This window comes from Drosophila busckii, chromosome 3L, assembly GCF_011750605.1.
Source record: "Drosophila busckii strain San Diego stock center, stock number 13000-0081.31 chromosome 3L, ASM1175060v1, whole genome shotgun sequence".
Taxonomy (NCBI): domain Eukaryota; kingdom Metazoa; phylum Arthropoda; class Insecta; order Diptera; family Drosophilidae; genus Drosophila; species Drosophila busckii.
In genome coordinates, this window is record NC_046606.1 from 4,831,984 (window position 1) to 4,856,706 (window position 24,723).

General features: G+C 42.7%; 9 protein-coding genes and 4 non-coding genes across 16 annotated transcripts in view; 8 read left to right on the plus strand and 5 right to left on the minus strand.

Annotated features, from left to right (window-relative positions):
* Positions 1-23: 23 nt before the first annotated feature.
* Positions 24-1,526, plus strand: LOC108600542 (peroxisomal membrane protein PMP34). Its single transcript, XM_017988198.2, has 3 exons — positions 24-393; positions 460-520; positions 595-1,526. The coding sequence occupies exons 1-3, from the start codon at positions 322-324 to the stop codon at positions 1,410-1,412; spliced, it is 951 nt and encodes a 316-aa protein (XP_017843687.1). The 5' UTR covers positions 24-321; the 3' UTR covers positions 1,413-1,526.
* Positions 1,527-1,549: 23 nt separating this feature from the next.
* LOC108598033 (THUMP domain-containing protein 1 homolog) lies at positions 1,550-2,449 on the minus strand. Its single transcript, XM_017984648.2, has one exon. It carries the CDS (start codon positions 2,435-2,437, stop codon positions 1,550-1,552), a length of 888 nt encoding a protein of 295 aa, XP_017840137.1. The 5' UTR covers positions 2,438-2,449.
* A 14-nt stretch (positions 2,450-2,463) lies between these two features.
* On the plus strand, positions 2,464-3,841 carry LOC108599921 (lysine-specific demethylase 8). 2 transcript variants are annotated; one of them, XM_017987127.2, is made up of 2 exons: positions 2,464-2,839; positions 2,891-3,841. In XM_017987127.2, the coding sequence occupies exons 1-2, from the start codon at positions 2,549-2,551 to the stop codon at positions 3,818-3,820; spliced, it is 1,221 nt and encodes a 406-aa protein (XP_017842616.1). In that variant the 5' UTR covers positions 2,464-2,548; the 3' UTR covers positions 3,821-3,841. The 2 variants fall into 2 exon arrangements, with proteins under 2 accessions (XP_017842616.1, XP_017842617.1); XM_017987128.2 differs by having other exon boundaries at positions 2,731-2,839; positions 2,920-3,841.
* Positions 3,842-3,905: 64 nt separating this feature from the next.
* On the minus strand, positions 3,906-5,523 carry LOC108599923 (B-cell receptor-associated protein 31). The gene is made up of 3 exons (XM_017987130.2): positions 5,425-5,523; positions 4,744-5,324; positions 3,906-4,374 (listed from the first exon to the last, which is right to left on the minus strand). The coding sequence occupies exons 2-3, from the start codon at positions 5,245-5,247 to the stop codon at positions 4,192-4,194; spliced, it is 687 nt and encodes a 228-aa protein (XP_017842619.1). The 5' UTR covers positions 5,248-5,324; positions 5,425-5,523; the 3' UTR covers positions 3,906-4,191.
* A 65-nt stretch (positions 5,524-5,588) lies between these two features.
* Positions 5,589-6,348, plus strand: LOC108599924 (protein DPCD). Its single transcript, XM_017987131.2, has one exon. It carries the CDS (start codon positions 5,674-5,676, stop codon positions 6,325-6,327), a length of 654 nt encoding a protein of 217 aa, XP_017842620.1. The 5' UTR covers positions 5,589-5,673; the 3' UTR covers positions 6,328-6,348.
* On the minus strand, positions 6,340-7,110 carry LOC108599925. The gene is made up of 2 exons (XM_017987132.1): positions 7,030-7,110; positions 6,340-6,964 (listed from the first exon to the last, which is right to left on the minus strand). The coding sequence occupies exons 1-2, from the start codon at positions 7,051-7,053 to the stop codon at positions 6,383-6,385; spliced, it is 606 nt and encodes a 201-aa protein (XP_017842621.1). The 5' UTR covers positions 7,054-7,110; the 3' UTR covers positions 6,340-6,382.
* A 71-nt stretch (positions 7,111-7,181) lies between these two features.
* Positions 7,182-8,640, minus strand: LOC108599922 (UPF0415 protein C7orf25 homolog). The gene is made up of 4 exons (XM_017987129.2): positions 8,320-8,640; positions 7,943-8,269; positions 7,339-7,890; positions 7,182-7,279 (listed from the first exon to the last, which is right to left on the minus strand). Exons 1-4 carry the CDS (start codon positions 8,467-8,469, stop codon positions 7,202-7,204), a joined length of 1,107 nt encoding a protein of 368 aa, XP_017842618.1. The 5' UTR covers positions 8,470-8,640; the 3' UTR covers positions 7,182-7,201.
* Positions 8,641-8,854: 214 nt separating this feature from the next.
* Positions 8,855-15,448, plus strand: LOC108599920 (splicing factor 3B subunit 3). 3 transcript variants are annotated; one of them, XM_017987123.2, is made up of 12 exons: positions 8,855-8,968; positions 9,242-9,501; positions 9,766-10,131; positions 10,357-10,831; positions 10,895-11,229; positions 11,834-12,141; positions 12,315-14,295; positions 14,481-14,539; positions 14,715-14,764; positions 14,938-14,985; positions 15,164-15,224; positions 15,287-15,448. In XM_017987123.2, the coding sequence occupies exons 2-7, from the start codon at positions 9,276-9,278 to the stop codon at positions 14,289-14,291; spliced, it is 3,687 nt and encodes a 1,228-aa protein (XP_017842612.1). In that variant the 5' UTR covers positions 8,855-8,968; positions 9,242-9,275; the 3' UTR covers positions 14,292-14,295; positions 14,481-14,539; positions 14,715-14,764; positions 14,938-14,985; positions 15,164-15,224; positions 15,287-15,448. The 3 variants fall into 3 exon arrangements, with proteins under 3 accessions (XP_017842612.1, XP_017842614.1, XP_017842613.1); XM_017987124.2 differs by lacking the exon at positions 8,855-8,968 and having other exon boundaries at positions 9,357-9,501; positions 9,743-10,131; XM_017987125.1 differs by lacking the exons at positions 8,855-8,968; positions 12,315-14,295; positions 14,481-14,539; ... (2 more) ...; positions 15,164-15,224; positions 15,287-15,448 and adding an exon at positions 11,476-11,571 and having other exon boundaries at positions 9,276-9,501; positions 11,834-11,924.
* On the plus strand, positions 14,328-14,409 carry LOC117134827. The gene has a single exon (XR_004458874.1). It is a non-coding gene; the product is annotated as a small nucleolar RNA Me28S-Gm3113 (small nucleolar RNA).
* On the plus strand, positions 14,569-14,650 carry LOC117134828. The gene has a single exon (XR_004458875.1). It is a non-coding gene; the product is annotated as a small nucleolar RNA Me28S-Gm3113 (small nucleolar RNA).
* LOC117134818 lies at positions 14,794-14,867 on the plus strand. The gene has a single exon (XR_004458865.1). It is a non-coding gene; the product is annotated as a small nucleolar RNA Me28S-Cm788 (small nucleolar RNA).
* LOC117134817 lies at positions 15,020-15,091 on the plus strand. The gene has a single exon (XR_004458864.1). It is a non-coding gene; the product is annotated as a small nucleolar RNA Me28S-Cm788 (small nucleolar RNA).
* A 3,949-nt stretch (positions 15,449-19,397) lies between the features above and the next one.
* LOC108600343 (DNA N6-methyl adenine demethylase) overlaps positions 19,398-24,723 on the minus strand; it is a 93,843-nt gene continuing 88,517 nt past the window's right edge. The window contains 4 exon segments of the mRNA XM_017987866.2: positions 19,398-22,851; positions 22,932-23,445; positions 23,502-23,665; positions 23,724-23,928. Of these exon segments, the coding sequence (XP_017843355.2) occupies positions 20,271-22,851; positions 22,932-23,445; positions 23,502-23,665; positions 23,724-23,928 (3,464 nt within the window). The 3' untranslated portion in view covers positions 19,398-20,270.

The window sequence follows — 24,723 nt, forward strand, 5'->3', positions numbered from 1 at the left end:
ATCGAAAATGCCTCAATGAAAAAAGAAAAACAAAACGCTAGCGTTGTTGTTTTATTGCAAATGCATCACTTTGTTAGCTACTGACGAAATAAACGCAAATACAATTAGTGTGTGTGGGCAGACAGCGAGAGAGGCCAAGAGAGAGCTAATCGAGCGCTCTGAGACGACGCGCTGGAGCTGTGCTAAGTTAATCTAATCTGGTCTGAGGCTGGCGTGCCAAATTAGTTACGTTTAGCCGGTGTCAACAGTCAATCAGTCAGCCGCTGCCCAAAGACTTCACAAGACGTTTGTTTGCGTTTTTGTTTATTAAAAAATAAGAAAATGGTGGCACAATCAAAGCTAGGCCAGGTGTTTAACCATCAGAACTGGGTGCATGCCGTCTCCGGCGCAGCAGTGAGTATCCAAACTCCAAAGTTCAAACTTCAAAATGCTAATTATGCTATTCACTAAATTATATAGGGCGGCTGCATTGCTATGAGCACTTTCTACCCACTGGACACGGTGCGTTCGCGCTTACAACGTAAGTTCGACCTAATCTTTGTTGATAACCAATATGCAAAGTTCAATTAATGCATATCTAATCTTCTATTGCAGTTGAAGAAAGCGGCGAGGTGCGCAGCACCAAACAGGTTATTAAGGAGATTGTGCTGGGCGAGGGATTCCAGTCACTGTACCGTGGTCTGGCACCTGTGCTACAGAGTCTATGCATTTCGAATTTTGTCTACTTTTACACATTCCATGCGCTGAAGGCGGTAACCTCAAATGGTTCGCGTGCCCAACAGAGCGCTCTTAAGGATCTACTGCTGGGCAGTATAGCTGGAATTATAAATGTATTCACTACCACTCCGTTTTGGGTGGTTAATACTCGACTACGTATGCGCAACGTAGCAGGCACCTCGGATGAGGTCAACAAGCACTACAAGAGTCTATTCCAGGGTCTCAGGTATGTGGCCAAGACAGAAGGCGTAGCCGGACTTTGGTCTGGAACCATACCCTCCCTAATGCTCGTCTCGAATCCGGCGCTGCAGTTCATGATGTACGAACTGCTTAAACGCAATATTCAAATCTTCACGGGCAATGAAGTTGGAAGCTTGGGCTACTTTCTAATTGGTGCTATAGCCAAAGCATTTGCCACTGTGTTGACCTATCCGTTGCAGCTGGTGCAGACTAAGCAGCGTCATCGCACCAGACAAGCGGCCAATGTGGCCTCCACCTCACAGCAGGCGGGAAAGCAACAGACGCCTAGCATGTTCGAGCTTATGGTTAGCATACTGCAGCATCAAGGCATTGGCGGACTTTTCCGTGGTCTGGAGGCCAAAATATTGCAGACTGTGCTAACGGCTGCGCTCATGTTCATGGCATACGAGAAAATTGCCAGCTTTGTGAAACTGCTGCTCAAGCGCAATGCCTAATGCCCAATTTGATATAGCTTAGCTGTAAATTCCCATGACAATGCCCAGGATATGGTACACTCCAAAGTTAGCCAATAAGCGTAAATATGAATGGTATTAAGAGTACACGAATAATTAAACAAAATTATTAGTAAATTTTATTCAGCAGCGTCGGCTACAACAGTTTCTATGGCTTGCGTTTCAGGCTGCTGCTCCTGCTGGTTGCTCTTGCCATGTGAGTTCTCCTGTGTGCTGCCAGGATTTGCCAACTCCGCTAGATTGTATTTTTTGCACTCCAGATAGTTGTCAATGACGCTGAGCAGGCACCATCCACGCAGCACCTCCACAATAATTGACTTCTTGGCATGCTGCAGATCCACCTTATTGCCTATATTCTTTGAGTTGACCAGTTCAGCAAGATCCTTGATGATCTGATCACGCGTAATCTTTTGATTGTAACGATGATTGAAAATAATGCCATATGTGGTGGGCTCCTTCAGAAAGTGCTTATCAAATAGTGTGCCAGCTGCGTTTATAATGTCCTGCATATTGGCGCGGCATACTGCCTCAATGGGTACCAGGCGCAGGACAAAGCGTGACATGGCTTTGCCAGTGGTTGCAATATCTGTCACTATATGCTTGCCCATCCCCACTGGATCTTCCAGCTGTGTGCGTATAAACAAACAGTTTTGGGTTCCTGTGTCCACGTTTTGAAAGCGCACCTTGCGTTGCTTCACAGCCTCACGGCATTTGGCTGCAGCAGCTTCCAAGTCATCGCTGTCAGAATCAGCTTCCTTAGGTGATGTCTGCTGCTGCGGTTTATCACCAGCTTCTGGCGCTTCTGGTCCGTACAAGTTGTCGGCGTAGTGGTTCAACAGATTGTAGCACTCACGTACACATGCCTTTTCATTCATGTTGCAGGTAACAAGAAAGCCTCGCAGGCCAGCCTGCAGTAACTGCTTCTTGCTCTGCTGGAAATATTTCTTCTTATTTTGCTTGAATTTGCTGTCGTTAACCATTTTTGCTTTTTTATTGACAGGTTCCATTTATTTACAGTTCCTGCACTTTTAAAGTCGGCGTGCAGTGTTGCTAGACGCTTACAGAATATCCATGCTTTTTGAGCAGTGCTGGAAAGTGTTGTGCAAGAACAGCTGATAATGGCTGCAGTTGAAAGAAAGTTATTAGATTTAATTAAATTATTGCCGCGCTTTAGTGACATTGAACAACTGTTAACAAATGAAGTGGAAGCGCACTATATACTGCAACGCTCAGCGGCTTACATGCAAAATGTACAGTTGACTACAGAATTGGACGAAAATGCCGGGGAGGAAATTGGATATCTTGTGCGCGCTTTGGTGGACAGAAGCTGGGAGCGCATACACAGTGGACATTTCAGCAATGTGCCTCTGAACATACGCAAAATCTATGCACTGGCCTGTTATTATAAGGTAAGCTTGTAAATTTGTCCCTGATTCAGCTAATAATCACTAATAAAGTAGATAATTTTTTTATTGCTGGAATGCAACAGTTGTGAACAACGCGAGCAATGCGGCATTATCTTGGATGAAGCGCAACTGCTGGGTTGCAATGAGCAGCTGTATGAAAAATGGACTGACCTGCAAGCAGAGCTGCTAAAGTATCTGGATGAAACTGCAACGGGTACTGACTACAAACAGTTGCCTGTCCTAGCGCCTGTAGAGCGTCATATAACGCGCTGTGATATACCACAACTAGATGCGCCTAGCATAGTTGAGTTTAACGCCAAGTGTTACCAGGCGCTGCAGCCCACTTTGCTGTTCAACACAATTAACCATTGGCCTGCTTTGGACAAATGGCGTAACTTAAATTATTTGCTGCAAGTGGCCGGCAATCGCACTGTGCCCATAGAGATTGGCAGCAACTATGCTAGCGACGAGTGGTCGCAGCAGCTGGTCAAAATACGTGATTTCCTATACAGGCAATTCGCAGCAAGTGGAGAACAGCCAGTGGAGTATCTAGCTCAACATGAGCTCTTTGCTCAAATACCCGCATTAAAATCAGACATCTGTGTGCCCGATTACTGCAGCGCTACAGCTCAAACAACTGCAGGAGTGGATATAAAAGCCTGGCTAGGACCAAAGGACACCATATCGCCCATGCATCATGATCCCAAACACAATTTGCTGTGCCAAGTATTTGGTACCAAGCGCATAATATTAGCTGCAGCGAGTGAAAGCGAAAACCTCTATCCACATGAAAGTGAGTTTCTCTCAAACACGTCACAGATTGATGCAGCCCATCTAGACTTTGACCGTTTTCCACTGTTAAAACATGTTAAGTTCTATGAGCTGTTGCTGCAACCAGGTGATTGCTTATACTTACCGCCTAAGTGGTGGCATTATGTGCACGCCAAGACGCCAAGCTTCTCTGTCAGCTTTTGGTGGGAGTGACGCATGTGAGATGACATCATCAGGTTTGTGAATCATTGATTAATGAAATACATGAATTTCGAGTATTAATAAGTTACATTTTTTGTTTATTTTGTGGCCCTTAGAAAGCAAACAAACATTTAAAATTTATAAATACAAAGGTCGTGAGATAATTATAAACAGTACACCATTATCTAGGACTTGGTTGGCATACAATTAAATTTCGAAAAAATGCTTACATGTGTGTGCAGGTGAGTGTGTATGTATGTGTCTGTTATGTGTTCGATTTATAATCTGCCATAAGCTTGAAATATTTAGCATTTCCTTATTTCCCCACCGCCTTCTTTAAGTCTTATCAATTATCAATATAAACGCCGCCTAGCATCTAACGCTTAGTCATCTTTTATACCAGCTGATTCAATAGTGATTTTTTTCTGCAACTTGCTGTACTCCTCAGTCAGGCGATCGAATTCGCGGTTAAGGCCATCGGCCTGAGATTTTAGGGCCTCCTTATCCTTCTTTTCACGGTTCAATTGAGTAGTCAGCTCTTGCACGCGTTCCTTAAGCTTGGCGCACTGCAAAACGAGTGGGGTCAGCTGGATCATATTGTGGGACAAGTGTTTTGTGTGTATTTGATTTTGTTGGGAATGGACTTAGGATACTCTGGCAGTAAGTCCTTGCACACGCCTCCGCAGGCTTGACAACTGTTTAAAGAGTTTTTACAAGAATTTAACATAGTTTTGGTCTAAGTGCTCTTGGGGCCCAATCCTTTGCAGTTGGGTTCAGCATGCATTTCAGCCTTTTTTATATACAGCTGGGTAGTAGACAACGCTCTAGGTGTTATTTGTTTGTGGATTTGCAAAGCTCTTTAAACATGCCTGGGCTAGACGGTGTACTCCAAACGAAAAGAAATATACACAAAAGCCGCTGGCCAGGTAACTTACCTCATTCAATGTTGTGTCCTCAGTGGCCTCCTTAGCTTTGTCTGTCTTCTTGTCCTCCATGAGTGAGCGAGCGGCGGCAGTGGCGCTCTGTGCCTGCTTCATGGAAGCCTCGCTTTGAGCCAGCAGATTTGCCTGTGCGGATATTAGAGTAACCAGTCGGCGAATGACCAGCACCAGAAAGATGGAAAATCCAGAAATGTAGAAGTTGCGCTGCGCACGGAACAGGCGCATGCTATGCTGCATCTCCACATTAAGATGCACCTCGCCGGTGGTCTCATGGTTGGAGTACTTGCGCATTTCGCGAATTGCCTCCAGGAGGAACAGCACAAGCACACCCATTATGAGGAAGAAATATAGATGTGCCTGCTTAGCCAACATGGCTAAGAATTTGGACTTGAAGAAACGATTGTACTTGTAAGGACTGCCCAGAGGCAGCACCAGTAGCAATACCACCGCAATTTCTGCGTACAGAAAAGTGGCGATCAAAGTCCACACCAAGCTCATGTTTATTTTAGCACTTCAAATTGTGTTTAACAAAAAATTACTTCGATTTTTCCAACTACGTGTGTTTAATTAATGCCCTGCAAAGAATTCGCGTTTGCTTGTATTAGTACAATGTATATAGAGCTGTCTAGTTTGGCTGTGCGGCTATTTATAAACACTTGCCGTGAATTAACTTACTTTAAATAGCACGAAATGCTAAATATGATGAAATATGCGTATATTTTATGCGCTTAATAGCGGCCACGTCAACTCTGTCGACAAGTTTTTCTTTTACAATTTGAACGAGTTGGCAGTCTCACACCTACTTTGTAAACACTTAACAGCTGTTGTGGAGGCAGCCCTCGTTGTCATGGAAAACAAAGTGTGCTTTTGCGCCATCGATCAAGTTTAATTCTTTATTCCGACACAAAAACATTTACTTCCAAAATGGGCTATGAAAATTGGTTGAATTTTTTGCAATCCGCTGAGAAGAACTCCATGATGAGCGGCAAACTGCGCAAAGTGCTGTACAAGTTCCCCGATGGTCAGCAAATGGCCGAGGAGTACAATTTGGATACGGGAATTGTGCAGCGTCGCGCTTGGCGCAAGTGCAAACAGCTAATGGGCCAACCAGAGTGGGAAATTGAACTCGGCGAGGAGCCACGTCAAATAAACTACGGTGGAGCAGGAGCTGGCGATGCAGATTCAATGTCTGGTAGTGAATTCACAGTACGTGAGAGCAACTCTGAACCGCTGCTGACCAAGCGAGTGACCAAAAAGAACATTGAGTGGCGCATACGCAATCTACCATATCCGCTCAATGTGTACAATGTTTCCGCCGATGCCCAGAAGCGTGCTATTGTGGTGCGCACATCCAATAAGAAGTATTACAAAGTGATACCAGTACCTGATCTTGATCGCTGCGGTGTGCCACCAGTGCAGGCAAATATCAGTATACACCATCAGTTCAACACACTCATTATAACCTACCAAAAACCGGATATAATGTGTGAGATGGAGGCACAGGTGCTACTGTTACTGAAAAACGTGGAGACGGAGACAGACATGGATGATCTGCTTAAGGGCCTAATGGCCAAATAAAAAAACGTTGCGTGTTGAAAACTAAAATGGTTTATTTTAAGCATATTTATCACAATTACTTTTGAAAGGATTCCGCCATGCCGACGTAGCTTGTCATTGTGGGTGCTGACGAGGTGGTGAACATGGAGTAATCGAATGACGGTAGTTCCAGGGGCGTTAGCGACGGCATGTCATGCTCTGAACTGGGGCATTCTTCAAATTCTTGGCTTTCCGTTTGGGAATCATTTCTTACTTTGTTGTCGGATTGCAATTCAGTTAACGTAGGAGTTGCTCTGCGCTCTATAGTGGAAGTGAACTTGGCATCAAATTCTTTTACAGTTTTGTCAATCGCCTTGGCAACCGATTGCGCAGAACCTCCAGTATTTTCTGGACGCAATGGCAGCATCGGACTTGCTTCCTTAAGTGGCACAAAGTCTTTCATTTTGGTCAATCCATGCTGGGTTTTACGCATTTCAATTTGCCGCAATTTTCGCTGAAAGTCGAGTGTCAGCGTGTCCAGAATCTCTTTGGACTTTGGAAGTTCTATATTCTTGTAGGCATCCTGCACATAGAGCAGTGATGTCTCTAACGCTTTAATAGCCTCTTCATAACGGTGGTGACGCATAAAACGTTCAGAGCGACGCTCATGGAAATGTGCCTGTAGTTAATTATAATCCATGGGTTAGCCTCTGCTATTAAAACTCTTAATTTTCTTTAATTTACCAAATTTAGTGGTGCACAGTCCATATTTTCTCTTTTGCTTTTTTTTTTGTTTATTTACATGCGAGGCATGCAGTATGCTTGGCAACTCTATTGCACAGCTGATTTATCGATAAGCCATTATCTTAATACAAGTAAGGTTCAAAATAATAAATATTTATTTTAAATTTACGCTTTAAAGTGGTTTAGCTGTGGCCTCTTTGCCTTCCGTAAGCGCCTTCGAAGGGTGGACAAAAACTGGGACATTTATGCCCTGAAATGAGACAAAAGATGCTACAACAAAGAACATTTTTTTAATGATGCAATGCTTACCTGCATTTTAGCTGAGCGAACAAATGATTTATTCGAAGTAACTGTAAATATTTGTCGTTGCATGCCAAAACTAAAAATCTTTAAACTTCGCTCATTTACTTTTGCAGTAAAACGTATGTTAGAAAACTCGGCAGGGAGCTGCTCCACATCCGGACAAACTGTCACACGCTTCATGAACTCCTCGGCACGCTCGCGTTCGCCGGGCCCACCAAGCAGTTTTAAGATATTCTGAAATGCATCGTGAGCCATTTGACAGCAAACCAAGGTCTTGCCCTCAAATATGTTATCCAGTATGGGCTTTACTGGACACTCGCGCTCCTTCTCAGCCTGTTCTGTGAGCAACGGCTCTTGGAAAGTCCATTTGGAGCTGCCATTGGTAAGTGCGCTTACATATGCTAGCATAGTAGTTACATCTATATTTAATTCTTGTGATATTGTGGCATATTGATCCACATCCGTGTCGGGCTGCTCCAGTGAGGCAGTTTGCACACCCATTTCATGAAGCTCTTCTTGCAACGAGCTCTCTATTTTGTTTGAAAAATAGAAGACAATCTACAAGCAAACATTAATAACTGCAGCGGTTAGGATAATATGAGATAGTTACCTTGGGTCGTTGAAACATGCAGTAGTGTAGCTCGCTGGCTTCCAGATAATCATTCGCCTGGTCAAGGACGCTACGTGCGCCAAAACTAACGCAACCTTTAGCTGCATCCTCAATAGACTTGGAGTTACGCGCGATTACCTTAATCCATTTCAAACCATTATTCGCCACTATATCGACACGCAAGGGATTGTCACGGGACTCCAGTGGAAACACTGAGTTGATGTCCACAACACCTTGTTGCAGGCGCAATGTTTTTATTAGAAATGCATAATTGACAAAGTTGCTGCTAGTTATATGATTCTCCTTTAATGTCTTCGTTCGTATGACCTATTCACAAGAATTGTTAGTTATAATTACTTGACATTTATCATACACACCTTTTCTAAAAACCTCAATTCCTGCTGAATTTTCCGCTGCACCTTTGAGACGCCAGGAATACTTTCAAATTCAATTAATTCCTTCTTAAGGTCTTCACCCAGCTTGACTTTATCATTAGCTTCATTGTAGAGCTTGTCTTGCGCCTCCATTTCCAACAGGTGGCTTGCCAAAATCTTATTTACTTTTTTTCTGCAGTAAATTTCATCACTTTTGTTAGGCAACAGCTGATTTTATACTTTGACGTGGGTTTAAAAGATTGCCTCATGCGTTTAAATTGACAACTTTAACTCTTTAACGCTTGATGTTAACTTATTTATGTTTCTTTATTTATGAATTGTAGCAATCGATTTTATTATAATTTCAATAGCAATAATATTGTTACGAATAGATACTATTTTTGTTTTGTATTTTCTAGCACTGTTTTGTTATCGATGTTATATCGCATTAGTATTGGCCAACTCTGCATTGTAGATGATACTCGCTAACATGTTTCGTTGTTCGCGTCTCGCTCGCTCTCGTTCACTTTTTATTTGCCGGTCAAGCCAAGCGGACGTGCTGAAAATGGCGCCACTTGTATAAAGAAAAAATTGTTTAATCCACGCGCATCGGTATTAAAATGTGTTAAATAATTGAAGATATCAACTAAAGGTAATAAGAAACACCTAATACTATATGAATAAGTTAATATTATGTTGTTTGCACGATGTATCTCCAGAAAACAGAAATGTCTGTAATTTGGTCGCAATTTTTAACGTGCTAAATTAACAATTAAATGCTGCTTACTAGCATCGTTAGGCGACACGACTCTTATTACTGTGGCCATGGTTTTCAAAGTAGTACAATTTTAATTAAAAATAAAGTTAATTAATGGAAGCGGAAAATGTGAACTTCGTACCTAACCTTACAATTTTTTTTTTGCAGTGCATATTAAAGTTGGCTTAAGCACAGCCTCGACATGTATTTGTATAATTTAACTCTGCAAAAGGCCACCGGTGTCACCCATGCGGTGCACGGTAACTTTTCGGGTGGAAAGCAGCAAGAAGTGCTGTTGTCACGTGGCAAATCGCTGGAGTTGCTGCGTCCCGATCCGAACACCGGAAAAGTCCACACGCTTATGTCTACTGAAATATTTGGATGCGTTCGTGCGCTGATGGCCTTTCGCTTGACAGGCGCTGCAAAAGGTTGGTTTTTAATCTTTAGTTTGATAATATATTTGTTGCGCACGAAACCCAATTGAGGCAACTTGTTTATTGGTTGCACCCAGTTCGACCTTATTAAACGTGTCTAAGTGCAAAAAAAATTAAACTTGGCGTCGCATTTGCCATAACCCCAATACAAATGGTATGGCGAACTGAAACTCCGAGCTACATTCGTTTCTAACCTCAATTTAAGCTGCTCAACTATCTGCCCGTCTAAAATTAGCGCCTTGCTTGCTCTATTCTTAGATTACATTGTGGTGGGCTCGGACTCTGGCCGCATTGTCATACTGGAATATAATCCTGGCAAGAATTCGCTGGATAAAGTGCATCAGGAGACTTTTGGCAAGTCTGGCTGTCGCCGCATTGTGCCGGGTCAGTACTTTGCCATTGATCCCAAAGGACGCGCTGTTATGATTGGTGCAGTAGAAAAACAGAAACTCGCCTACATCATGAACCGTGACACACAGGCGCGATTGACTATATCATCGCCACTGGAGGCGCACAAGTCGAATACCCTAACCTATCACATGGTAGGCGTGGATGTGGGCTTTGATAATCCCATGTTTGCTTGCTTGGAAATTGACTACGAGGAGGCTGACATGGATCCAACAGGTGAGAACCAAATTCTTTCTTTACTTGGCGCCTTAATTCTCAGGTCTTGAATATAATTGCAATGACACTGAATGTACTTGTCGCTAGATTAATTTGACCACTGAACCATTGGTGTTGCTGTAATAACCTAGCAGCACTTCACTGATTTGTGGCCAACACTTCCATCAACAAGTTTGATTACAGTTAAGAATGTTAACTAAACGTATTATCTACCTAAATTTGCAGGTGATGCAGCTCAGCGCACGCAGCAAACGCTCACTTTTTATGAGCTGGACTTGGGCTTGAATCATGTGGTACGCAAGTACTCTGAACCACTGGAAGAGCATGCCAATTTCTTAGTTTCTGTGCCCGGTGGTAATGATGGACCATCGGGTGTGCTTATTTGCTCGGAGAACTACCTAACCTATAAGAATCTGGGTGATCAGCATGACATACGTTGTCCCATACCACGTCGCCGTAACGATCTCGATGATCCAGAGCGTGGCATGATCTTTATCTGCTCGGCTACGCATCGCACCAAGAGCATGTACTTCTTTTTGCTGCAAACCGAGCAAGGCGACATCTTCAAGATCACGCTGGAAACGGATGACGATGTGGTATCTGAAATAAAGCTCAAGTACTTTGATACTGTACCGCCAGCCACAGCCATGTGTGTGCTCAAGACCGGCTTTCTCTTTGTGGCCAGCGAGTTTGGTAACCAGTAAGTAAAGCCATCAGCCAGTCTTTTGCTGACGTTTGCTGACAATTCCCTTTGCTATCTTAGCTATTTATACCAAATTGCACATTTGGGCGATGATGATGATGAGCCAGAGTTTAGCTCCGCCATGCCATTGGAGGAGGGCGAAACCTTCTTCTTTGCGCCTCGTACACTAAAGAATCTCGTGCTGGTGGATGAGCTGCCCTCGTTTGCGCCAATTATCACCTCGCAAGTCGCTGATTTGGCCAATGAAGACACACCTCAGCTTTATGTGCTATGCGGTCGTGGACCACGCTCGACACTACGCGTATTGCGACATGGTCTGGAAGTATCTGAGATGGCCGTATCAGAGTTGCCCGGTAATCCAAATGCCGTATGGACTGTCAAGAAACGTATTGATGGTAAGTTGCACATAAAAAATATGTTTAGCATTAAGTTACATTAAGATTTTGTTGTAAACGTTTGCTAATACCCAACTGGTGCATTGATAAAAGCTACAAAAATATAAAGTTTATGATGGGATTGTTGACGCATTGTAATGCTTTGACCATTCACAATCCTAGTCACTGTAAACTATATGTTTATTAAGAATATATGATTACCGAAAAAGCCACAAGTTATCAAACACCAGTTCTCTCTTATTTCAGGCGCTTAAAGCACAGACGTGTCAACAGTTTGTTTTGTGTGTGAAAAGACAAAGTAATATATTTAAATATAATATTTGTCTTTTTGCGAAGCGATAGGTAAGGCAACATTAACTGCAGCTCCTAAGTCAACAGATACTACTACTACTACAAAAAAAAAGAACAAACAAAATGACTTTTGAGACATTGAACATGATGCGATATTTATCAACCGTGTTTCAGCTGAATTTTACATTGATTACAACTTGATAAACTGATTATTCAATGTCGTTTTAAATATTTCTTTATAATTATATTTATTTAAGTTTAAATTCTTATAATATAATTACAATTTGTTTACACTTTGTGCTGCTATTTCTAGACGAATTCGATGCGTACATCATAGTGTCCTTCGTGAACGCCACGTTGGTGCTCAGCATTGGTGAAACGGTTGAGGAAGTAACAGACAGTGGCTTTCTGGGCACTACTCCCACACTTTGCTGTGCCGCTCTTGGCGATGATGCCTTGGTGCAGGTGTATCCAGATGGTATACGTCATATACGCTCCGATAAGCGCGTGAACGAATGGAAAGCGCCAGGAAAGAAGTCTATAACCAAGTGTGCGGTTAATCAACGCCAAGTGGTCATCACTCTTTCTGGCCGTGAATTGGTCTACTTTGAAATGGATCCGGTAAGCAGCTAAGCATAGAGAATAGGAAACTATTTGCGCTGATGACAAAAACACGTTTAAGAACAATCATGTTGAGACACTATGTGTCCTGCAGTGCTGAGCTCTCCTAATTGTACATGCGTATAGAAATCTTTTTGAGCTTGTAGCATACTAACAAATTTTTCTTTTCGTAGACTGGTGAGCTTAATGAGTACACAGAACGCTCGGAAATGCCTGCGGAGATTATGTGCATGGCTCTGGGTACAGTGCCTGAAGGTGAACAACGCTCTTGGTTCTTGGCTGTTGGATTGGCGGACAACACAGTGCGCATTCTTTCGCTGGATCCCAACAATTGTTTGTCGCCTTGCTCAATGCAGGCGCTTCCTTCGCCTGCCGAATCGCTTTGTTTGGTGGAAATGGGACACACGGAGAGCAGCACTGCTCCAGCTAACACAGATGAAGACGCACCACCTCAACGTAGTGCTGGCAACAAGGGCACCATTTATCTCAACATAGGTCTGAGCAATGGCGTCTTATTGCGTACTGTGCTGGATCCCGTATCGGGTGATTTAGCGGACACACGTACACGCTATTTGGGCTCACGTCCAGTGAAGCTCTTCCGCATCAAGATGCAGGATGCCGAAGCAGTTTTGGCCATGTCCAGCCGCACCTGGCTATCGTACTATCATCAGAATCGTTTCCATTTGACGCCGCTGTCCTATGAGACGTTGGAGTATGCCTCTGGATTCTCTAGCGAGCAATGTAGTGAGGGCATTGTTGCCATTTCGACAAATACGCTGCGAATTTTGGCTCTGGAGAAATTGGGTGCCGTGTTCAATCAGGTGGCATTCCCGCTGGAGTACACGCCACGCACCTTTGCCATTCATCCCGATACTGGGCGTATGTTGATTGCAGAGACGGATCACAATGCCTACACAGATGATACAAAAACTGCACGCAAGGAGCAAATGGCTGATGAAATGCGCTGTGCAGCCGGCGACGAGGAGCGTGAGCTCGCCATAGAGATGGCCAATGCGTTTATCAATGAAGTTCTGCCCGAGGATGTGTTCTCCGCACCAAAGGCAGGACTGGGCTTATGGGCCTCTCACATTCGCTGCCTGGATGCGATGCATGGACAAACGATGTATACGGTGCCGTTGAAGCAAAACGAGGCCATCATGTCAATGGCGCTCGTGAAGTTCTCCATAGCAGCAGATGGACGTTATTATCTGGTAGTGGGCATAGCCAAGGATCTGCAGCTGAATCCTCGCATCTCGCAGGGCGGCTGCATTGATGTCTACAAAGTGGATCCCACCTGCTCCAGCCTAGAGTTTATGCATCGTACAGAGTGTGAAGAGATTCCTGGCGCATTGTGTGGCTTCCAGGGTCGCCTTCTTGCAGGATGTGGGCGCATGCTGCGCATCTATGATCTCGGCAAGAAAAAGATGCTGCGCAAGTGTGAGAATAAACACATTCCCTACCAGATTGTCAACATCCAAGCGATGGGCCATCGCGTCTATGTGTCTGATGTGCAGGAGTCAGTCTTCTTTATACGCTATCGTCGCGCCGAGAATCAGTTAATTATCTTTGCCGATGACACGCATCCACGCTGGGTGACAGCCACAACATTGCTGGATTATGACACGATTGCCATTGCGGACAAGTTTGGTAATTTGAGCATACAACGCCTACCTCATTCGGTCACGGATGACGTGGATGAAGATCCAACGGGCACCAAAGCGTTATGGGATCGAGGTCTGCTATCCGGCGCCTCGCAAAAGTCGGAGAACATTTGCTCTTTCCACGTGGGCGAGATTATCATGTCTCTGCAAAAGGCTACACTTATACCCGGTGGCTCCGAGGCACTCATATATTCTACACTGAGCGGAACTGTGGGTGCCTTTGTGCCGTTTACAAGTCGCGAGGACTATGACTTTTTCCAACATCTGGAGATGCATATGCGTAACGAGAACCCGCCGTTGTGTGGACGGGATCATCTTAGCTATCGCAGCTCCTACTATCCGGTCAAGAATGTGCTGGATGGTGATCTCTGCGAGCAGTACTTGTCCATTGATGCAGCTAAGCAGAAGAGCATTGCCAATGACATGTTCCGCACTCCTAACCAGATCTGCAAAAAGCTCGAGGACATACGCACACGCTATGCCTTCTAAAAAGGTGAGAAACTGAGAATTAATTTGGACTTTGTTATTTGTTTAATGATGAGCTATGCTTTTACCTTGGGACACCTATGAAATGCCTTGATTAGTGTAAATGTTTATATTGCTGAAACGAGATTCTGTTATACAATTTGTTATTTAAATAACAAAGAACAATTAATAATTTTTTTATTCTAATTGCAGCTTTGAGGGTTTCAATCGTATCTAGTGGATTATTTCTCAGGCGTATTATAATTTAAAAGGTAAGTAATATTTCGAATATAATTCAGGTTTAGTTCTAATGATGAGATAAGTTTTTACCTTGGGACACCTATGAAATGCCTTGATTAGTGTAATTTTGCGTTTCTGAAATATTTATATTGATAGCAGAATTATTATCTCAAACTTCATACTAACATTCACTTATTTTATTTGCAGATATTTTTATGTCAACTTGCAGTACAATTGGATCCACAGCAGTTTAATAGGTAAGAGTCATATAAAATATTTTTTATTTTATAACAATGATGTCCTTTACATATGTTAGACTCATGAAAAATATTTGATTGAAAAATTAGTTGCTGAGTTACAAAATGCAACAATTTGGCTTCGATTTAAATGCAGCATATTTTTAAACAATTCTTTTTTGTTCTATTTGCAGACGCACTTGTGTTTCCTTTTGTGAAAAGAAAGTAACAATAAAATATTGGTAATTATTTTTTATTTATAAAGTAAATTCATTTATGCACAATGATGTTTTTACATATGTTAGACTAATGAAATTAATTTGATTGAAATTAATGTACTGAGTACTTAAAGAAATCATAACCTTTATTTAAAATGTGACAATCTATTAAACAATTGTTATTTATTGTTGTTATTTGCAGAGACGCGCTATTTACTTTTGTGTCCACTCTAGGACTGCAACTGAATTAATTATTAAATTAGGTAAATATTGTCTTATTGATTTAAAAATAAATAATTTACTTATGGTCGTTTTCTCTTTGCAGATTGTAAACAATATTAATCATACAAATTATACACAACCACTAAAAATGACTGCCTATTTATGTCTAGATTTAATTGAAGCGCAAATTGAACGATTTACGCAAACAACATTTTATTATGATTTAAAAACATAAGATTTTAAATAAAAATAATGAATATGTAAATGCTAAATGTTAATTTTTTAAAGGTGCAACAGCATCGTCTACTGGCCTTGTTTGGTACCGTTATTGGCAACTGCTAAACGTACTCTAGCCAAATTGTTGAAATTGTAAAATTGTCCGCTGTCTTGGAGCTTCAAGCTGAAAATTAGAAGATCCTTGCTTGCGAGTTTGGGCCAGAATATTCTGCGAATTCGCTAAGATTTTTAAATCAGCTAGCCAGCATAGAAAGAGAGAGAGTTGGCTGTACTCTTAAGTTCGGAGGCAGTGAATTGAATGCGCATTTTCTCAGTCACGTCTTTTCACCGTTAGTAACTAAATTAAACTTAAACGAAAGCATGCCGAATAATGAGCGCACAAGCAAGTACGCTCTGTCTCTCTTTCAAGGTGGCTGCGCCGCTGTTTCACTCGAATGTTCCCAGAGCGCATTGCGTTTACGGTTGCTTTTCATGCATTGATAAATTTCACTGAAGCAGACAGTTGGCAAAAACTAATTGAGAGCGAAGGTTGTGTTTGCTTCTGCGCAAGACATTCAAAATTCTATTTGGAAGCTCATTAAGATAAATGATGATCCACTGTGCTCAATTTGTGTTAACAGAAGCAAGTCTGCCTGCAAAAACAGTAACGCAAACATTTAGCAGGTGAATATTAAATATACTCACTCACGAACGCATGTTGAAAATTGAGCGCATAACCAACTACGCTCTCTCTTTTAAGCTTGCTGCGCCGCTGTTCACTCAATGCTCCGAGAGCGCATGTGCGCACAGACTGTGATTACCGTTGCTTTTCATGCAGTGGAAAAATTCCATTCAAGCAAGCACAGTTAGCAAAATTTAATTAAAAGCGAAAGTCGTGCAAGACATTAAAAGTTCTATTTGGTAGCTCATTAAAATAAATGATGATGAACTGTGCTCAACGCATATTAGCAACAGCAAGTCTGCCAACAAAAACAACAAAGCAAAGTGCACAAGGGCAAAGGGTGTTGATGTGGAGCAGACAAGAAGGAACAGAGTGGTGCAATTTTTGGACGGCTAACGATTTTGTCCTTGCCGTGGGCTGGGCATGAAAAACGTATCCTCCGTTGTAGCATATAGACTTTGGTAAGTCTGGGCCTTTGCCCAAGTTAAAGCTTAAAACGTAACATATGTTCGTGGTGTTGTTAAAACTTTCTTTGTTTATTGTTATAGTTGTCGTCTGCGTCTGCCACGTGTGCTGTTGCTGTTTAGAGGTTGAGCTCCGCGCCTGGCGGTTGCCATCGAGTCAAGTCTGGGATTTGGAATGCGCGAAGCATGTGCCCACGCAAGGATTTAATTCAGGAAGGAGGCGACAGCAGATCCTACACATCAGCTGCCGGTGGCAACTAGTCCTAGTCCTACAATTATAGCAATAAAAAATATAAACTAGTCCTGTATGTGTATAAAATATTGTATTATATTATATTGTAAATATTATGTTTATATATAACAAAAACAATTATTAGCATAAAATAATATGTTTATATATAAGAAAAACAATTATTACCAATAAATAATATATTTATATATAACAAAAACAATTGACTTCTTTTTATTGGTTCTATAGGGCCAGATTTGCAGGTTTTTTAGCTCCTGCTCCTCTGTTATCCTTCCAATCCTAAAGGGACATGAATTTTTGTAATCCTGGGCATCAAATCTGTCGATCTGCATTCAATGATTTTCGAAATCGCACAAAAAATTTTTTGAAAAAACTTCATAGGGGGTAGGTCGGAAAAATTGATCCAAAAACACAAAATGTCCTTTTTCTCGGAAACTACAAGGACTACAGGGATGTCCTTTGGCAGACAAGTAGTGCTCCTTGCGACCTTTCAGAATATATAACTCAAAGGACGAAAATCCTTACAGGATCCGAGAAAAACAGCTTTTTTTGTATACAGAAAAACGTCTATATCTCCCGTATCCTTTGCAGGATCAGGACGAACTAGTGCCAAAAGATGCTGGGTCAAAAGGTCTACCAACTGGCTCAAGGACATCCGGATTGTCTTTGTAGTTCCGGAGATAATGACCATTTTGTGTTTTTGGCCATCTCCTTGCGGCCTCGAGATGAAAATTTTCCAAGTTAATGGATAATATGACGACCCCATATTTTTTTGATGCAGATCGATAGTATCGTCCTGTGAGTGGACCGCAAACAAATTTTTGTAAATAGCGAAAGGAATGGAGCTAGAGATATGGTCACATTTTCTTTAAAGGCAGATTTACCAGAATGCTCTGCAGACTGCACAGCTGTTGCATAACTATTCGTGAAGATGAGCTAATAGTAAATAACAAATTGACTTAGGCAACGAACTTGAAATGCATACGCCAAGTTCGTTGCCTAAGTCACATTTTACATGAAGGCGACCAGCTGCTGATTTATGTTCGCCTGGTATTTAAGTCAGATTTTGGTGATTTGCGTGAGTTCAAAATACTTCTGACGTCACAGAGCTGCCAATCGGACAGCAAATAACTGTTGCATACTTTCGGGATGCGCATTGTTAGGTTAGCATAGACAACAACCTCTTAGCCACTGCAAATCCATATGCAAAAAGCATTGCATACCACAATGGCCGCTGCTCAACATGGGCGATCCTCTAGAGAAAACTGGCCATAACTTGGTCAAATCTGGTCGTATACCACCAAGGAGCAGCAAAAAATATTGCCCAACCGCGAATTTAAATTAAACGCTGCATTGAGCTGCAAATTTAAAAATCCAAGATAAAGGAAACTTTCATGATATATTGTGTTTTAACTTTGTTTTCTGTCGTTTTTATTTAATATTAATATCTTTTTGCTTTTCAATACGCGTACTTTAAATAAATATAATTTATGTTTTGTTTTTTTTTCATACACTTTATATATGTTTTATTTATCGTTTTACAATATGTTTTTCCAAACACAGCTGTCGTTTAGCTGCTTCGTCAATTTCATTTTTGTATTGTATCTTTTGTTTTTTGTGTGTGTCGTTATCATTAATATATATGCCAATATTTATAGTATATATATTCAATATATATATATTTTTTATTTATATATATATTTATTTTCATTTGCATGCTCTGTAGGGGGGGCTGATGGCACCCCACCCCGTCAAACTCAAAACACAAAAATAGAAAATAAGTGTAAACTTAATAATGGCAAAAAAGTTGGTTTCGCTTTTATTTTCTCGAAAATTATTTAAAAAAGCATTTACAAACTATAATAGTTGTTGTTGTTGTTGTTGTTGGCTTGCGTAATCAGTTAATCAATTAATCAATTACATATCATATAATTTATATTTATTTATAATATAATTTTTATTTATATATATGTATAAACATTTAAATATTTATCAAAACATGTTTTTTCTTGTTGCTCAAAAGTCTTCTTCGCTGCCTTACATTTACAGACGCATACACTGACACGTACATACATACGTGTGTGTGTGTGTGTGTGTTTGTGTTACAGTTACAGTTATGATTCTCCTGCACAATTTACTTATAACTCGTTATAATTTCAAATTATAGGCATAGGTATACAATAGATTAATAAACATTCTTTTTTGTGCAAAATAATGTATAATATTTTGTTTTTTTTTTATATTTATATATATAGTTTTGTTTTTCTTTATGTTATTTATGCTAATTTGATTTGAAATTCAGTTTTGCGCTGCCATTTGTTGTTTACATTTTGGATGGATGCAAATAATTTAAAGTTTTTGCTTTTTACAACAATTAAGATGCACGAAAATGTTTAAGCAAATTGTTAATTTTGTTGTTGTTGCAATTAGTTGTTTTTTGTGTACTTAATACTTGCTTGGTTTTGAGTCTTTTTTTGTTTTTATGATGTTTTTTTGTTTTGTTAAATAAAATATTGTGTTTAGCTGGGCACGCATAAAATAAATTAAACTTGTTGCAATTATATATATATAATATATGTATATATATATATAAATTATGTGTTTGTTTTGTTTTGCTTAAACTTAGTTTAAATTAGCATTAAGGTATTAAAAAATGTCTTGTTGCGAATCATGTTTCATATGCTGTTTACCGTTACGTATGCTAAGCTTAGCAAACACTAATCGTTCTTTCACTTACTTTCACTTTGCTCTAAACTACGCGTTTTGCCTACAAAAATTCTTTAGCATGCGCTTTAAATTGTAAACTGTTTGTGTATTGGTGTGTGTGTGTGCCTGTGTGTGTTGAAATGTTGCAGCCGCTGCATTTGCAACATGCAGTGCGCAAAAGCAACAATTGCAACATTTGCAACAATTTGCAAGTCACTTGACGCTCGCGAACATCAAAAGCAAATTGCAAATTGTAAATTTTAAATTGTAAAACTATTTTTGCGAAATTCTTTAAACGTTTTATGTTGCTTTTGTTTGCTAGTTTTGTTTAAAAAATTGGTTTATTTGTACTTTTGGCAATGATCTTTTCCACTAACAGTTTTTTTTGTTATTCGTTTAAGCTTAAATTGTTTAGTTTGTATTTTGTTTTTAGTGATTTTTTGTAGTAGAAAACAGAAACTTGTTGCGCTTAGAAAACTAAAATTAGTTGTTGCAAACACTTTTATATCAAAAAAAAACTAGCTGCACTTTAGTGTGTGACTGTGTGTGTGTGTGTGTGTAATATTTGTGTATAGCTGCATGCTGGAATGCTGTATAAGCCGCGGCTCTGTCGCTCTGTTTTATATTCCAACGCTCAATTGTATGGCACACGAGTTTGTTTTTGAAATCAGGCTGCGCTTACAAAAATAATTATGTTGTGTATAGAATTCAGTCGTTTGTTGTGGCTAACAGAGCATTGGCTAGCATTGAAAGTGTTGGTAGAAATCGCTCAGGCTTGTCGCTCAGCAGCAATTGCTGTTTGTTGCTGCTGTTGTTGCTGCTGCTGTTGCTGTTGCTGCTGCTGCTGCTGCTGCTGCTGCTGCTGTGGCTGGCTGCCATTCGTGGACGATGTGGGACTGCTATTGCCCTCCTGATAGGGACCCGTAACTACACATGGATGCATAGGGAACAGGGTCGTCCACGACGTTGTTGTTAGTGTTGGTGCGTGGAGGGCAACTTTCTCGTTTTTTGGCTGCTCACTGCTGTTGTTGTTATTATTATTATTGTTGTTGTTGTTGTTGTGCTGCTGCGACTTTTTGCTATTATCACTTTTTTTCTTTTTGCTGCTGCTGGCGCCGTTCTTAACCGCTGAGCTCACTTCCTTTTTAATGGGCGTGGCCAGCTCATGGTCATGCAACATTTCCTCATCGTCATCATCCTCGCCTGCAGCTTTCTTAAGCAAACGCTCGCGTTCTTCTTTGGCTTTGTTGTCGATATCCGTGTTGATCTTCTTGACGCGCATTTTCTCCTCCCACTCATCGATGCCATGACGCGCGCGATTCAAATTCCGATGCTGATAGAATATCAAAGTCATGCGCGTGGGCTGATGCCGATCGGGACGTCGCACTGCTGTCGTTGCATGCATCTCATGCTTGGCGCATTCGATTAAGACGCTGCCATGATTGAGCGCAATGGCAACGCCGCCCATTTGTGGATCTTGAAAGGCTTCAATGTTTTCATTGATTTCGGCCACCTCACCAATGGGCTCGATTTTGTTTGTATTGCTGCTGGCGGCGGCGGCAACTGTGGCAATTGCAGCAACGCTGTTCACATTGCTGTCGCTGCTGTTGCTGTTGCTGCTGCTGCTGTTGTTGTTGTTGTTGTTGTTGGCAGCGGCGTTCATAAGCGGCGTGTCGCTTAAAGGCGCAGCAATGGGCGTGGCTGTGGGCTCAACATGCAGCTGACCATTGCTTAGATCGGGCAGCACAGTTTGTGGTGGAGTTGCGGGCAGTTGTTGCTGCTGCTGTTGCTGCTGCTGCTGCTGTGGCTGCTGCTGCTGCAACGGCGCTACTAGCGGCGCTGTAGGCTTGGCTAGCGTTGCTGCTGGTCCGACTGGACCTTGTGTGGCCAGCAGCATGCCGCCTGCGCCAGCTGCGCCGCCCGCATAGCCCGCCGAGCTTTGATGATGCCCATAGACGTTCCAATTGCTTGCGGCGGACGGCGGCGGCGGCGTGGGCGGCGGCGTCTGCTGCGGGTACATGCCGTAGGGCGAGTACGCCTGATGATGATAGCCGTAGTTGTAGTTCATGTTCTGATATGCATCATAGGCGCTGTAGGCGGAGTGTGGCGGCGGCGGCGGCGGCGGTGGCGGATACATTTGATAGTTGTTCGGATACTGCGCGTATTGATAGTCGCTGGGCGGCGGCTTGGGCTTGACGAAACCCTCTGGCGTATGATGATGATGATGGTGATGATGGATTTGTTGCAGATTAGTCATGGGTTGCATGGCTGTCAAGGCGGTTAACTTACTCTCGGCCAAGTTGTGATTCACCAGCGTGGTGGAGTCGGGATTTTCCTCGCTTAGACGCGATTTGAGTTCGACGCCGGGCAGCTCGACGCCGCCGCCGCCAATGGGCGCTTGCGTTTGCTGCTGTTGCTGCTGTTGCTGCTGCTGCTGCTGTTGCTGTGGCACGCTTAGATTATTGTAGCTAGGCGCATAGCCATTGACTGCATCATGTTGCGGTGGCGTGGGCGTGCTCAGCGGCGTTGTTGGCGTCATAGCGGCAGCAGCAACTGTTGTAGGCGGCGCTGCATTAACTGCTGGCGCTGCTGTTGGCGCTGCAATTGTTGCTGCTGTTGCTGGCGCATGTTGCGCTATGGGCGCTGTGGGCGTTGTGGGCGTTAGCGCTGCACTGCCCATGCTCATGGCATGCGGCGGCCAATTGCCGTAGTAGTTGCGTGAGTCGATGTAGCTGCCCGTTTGGTAGTCATAGGAGTAGGGCGAGTCCAGCACTGTGCTCGAGATCTGATTGGACTGCAGCTGCGCATCCGTGAACGTGTCAATCATGGTGGCCATGTTCATCAAGCTCGAATTGGAGCTCATCAGCTGATTGGGCTGTGCGCCAGGCGCAGCAACAGTCGCGCCAGCGCCATTTCCATTGGCTGCAGCTGCTGCTGCATGTGGATTAACTGGCGGCGTGCTGAATGCGCTGCCAGCTGGACTGGGATTGTTGGTCACAGGCGTTTGACAGCGCGGCGAGGGCGTTGTAGGTGGCGCTGCGCCGGGCGTCAAAGCGCTCGAGCTGTTTGACTTGGCTTTGGCTTTACTTTTGGCGCTGCTGCTGCTGCTGTTGCTGTTGCTGTTGCTGCTGCTGCTGCCGTTTTCCTTTTTGATTATGCCCAGCGGACTGCTTTGCTGACTGGCAAGCGGCGCGCTGTTCATTGTGCCATTGCTGCTGCTCTGACTGTTGCCATCGGCCACAGAATCCTGCTCGCCATCCGGCGCATTCGCTTCATCCTCTTTGCGCTTTTTGCCATGACGTCGACATGGTATGAGCGGCGTGCTGCGCACGCGTACTTCGCAAGGAAATCTATAAAGCAAAACAAAGTTTAGTTGCATTGCCAGCTGCTGATTTAGCCTGCCAAGCTCAAAACTCAACACTACACTCACTTGTCCAGCATTTGAACGGCGCCAGTGCGATGCTTGTCGCGCTGCCCCTCAACGCTTTCGAACTCATCCGTGCCGTCCATGGTGTAAAGCGGCAGCACATGGAACTGCTCATCGTCGGGCAGGCGACTGTCGCGATTGTTTGGCTTGAGCAGCGCCACATGCACAGTGCAGCCATCCTGCATATTATGCAAATCGCGATGCGAGTGCGCGCAGAAATCGAGACAAGCGGTCACGCCCGAGAAGGGCTTGCCCGGCTCCAGACCCAGACGACAGTCGCTCGCCTCATGCTCGTACTTGGTTTGATTGTCGTAGCTGCGCGGACAAACTTGTTTGAACACTGGCGCCAGCAGTGTGGCAATTAGATTCATGTGATCCTCAATGGCCGCCTCCTCGCTCTTCACCGACAGTCGAAACTTGCGCACAGTCTTGGAGCGCGCATATTTGCAGCCATTGTAATACATAGACCAGCTGCAGCCAAAGCTATAAGAAGCGCCCGAAGTTTCCGGATCCAAACCTGAAATGCACAAATTATTAGCTGCGCTTTGGATTGGATTGAGTCTTGCTGCTCACCTTGACATGCGCACGTGCGATTCTCATTTGTTGCACAGCGTCGCGTTGTGGGCAGTCCGTACTTGTTAAGCTTCGGTATTAGATTCTTGTACGCATTGTCCGCCTCCAGACGCGGCATTCCATCCCAGGCCACCATGCACACCACAATATAAGCCGCAATGCATCTGTGTTAAGCAAAAAGTTTAGTTGTGTCTCTCTCTCTCTCTTGAGTTGTTCGCTTACCTGTGTCCCGGTCGCTTCTTCACCACAACCAATATTTTCTCTTCGGGATCTGCACGTCGTATCACCCACTTGGCCACAGGACAACCCTGCGTTGTTTTGCCCTCCTTGCCAGTGTAAACGATTTTCTCTATGCGCAGCTGTCGTCCGCTCAGATGACAGCGCTCCTCAAACTCACGTCGCAGCTCCATTAATGTGGAAGCTGTGCCTGCAATGCAAAATAAAATTTATTAATATTTATTTGCAATCAGTGAGTTTAGCAAACTTATGCAGATTTTCATTAGCTGTGTTTTCTTTTCTTTCACAAAAATACGAATTAAATTAAAGTCTAAGAATATAACGATGAAGGGGACGACCTCGCCTCCGATGGAAGCACCAAGTGGAGCAGAACCTATACACACTTGGGGTTGAGAATTGTCAAAGGCGCCTGGAGGGAGTTTTTGAGGTCGGCCGTAACCCGTTAACGGGTTGTTATGGCCAGCTAAGTAAGTAAGTAACAATATAATATCCTACAAAATGCATAAGACTTTATAATTTGAATACTATATAAGCTCTATACGAATATACACATATCTATATATCTCTGATTTATGAAACTCTATTGCTGTTTTAATATTTTTTCTATCAAATTAATTTCAGCTGTGTATTTAATATAACAAACAATTAACAAAGTGCATAGTGTAGTTGGCTGAAATTCAAATAAATGTTGCTGCTATGTTTTAACTATTGAAGTTGATTTAATGATTGACTTTTTATCAGAGCTCGCAAGTAGTGGACCCTTTTTGCAAAAGTCCCAAAAAGAACAGACACAAATCAAAAAGACACTTCAGGGCTGTTTTTACTTAGCGTGCTCTTTGCTTAATTAGTGAGAGAGTCTCGTCGCTCTCTTTATGTACGCGCTCACTCGAGACACTTTAAATCGGCGAGAGTGTCTTTTGCGTATGTATGTGTGATCATTTCTATTTCTCTCACCCTCACTTTGTGCTTGAACGCAAATCGTTTT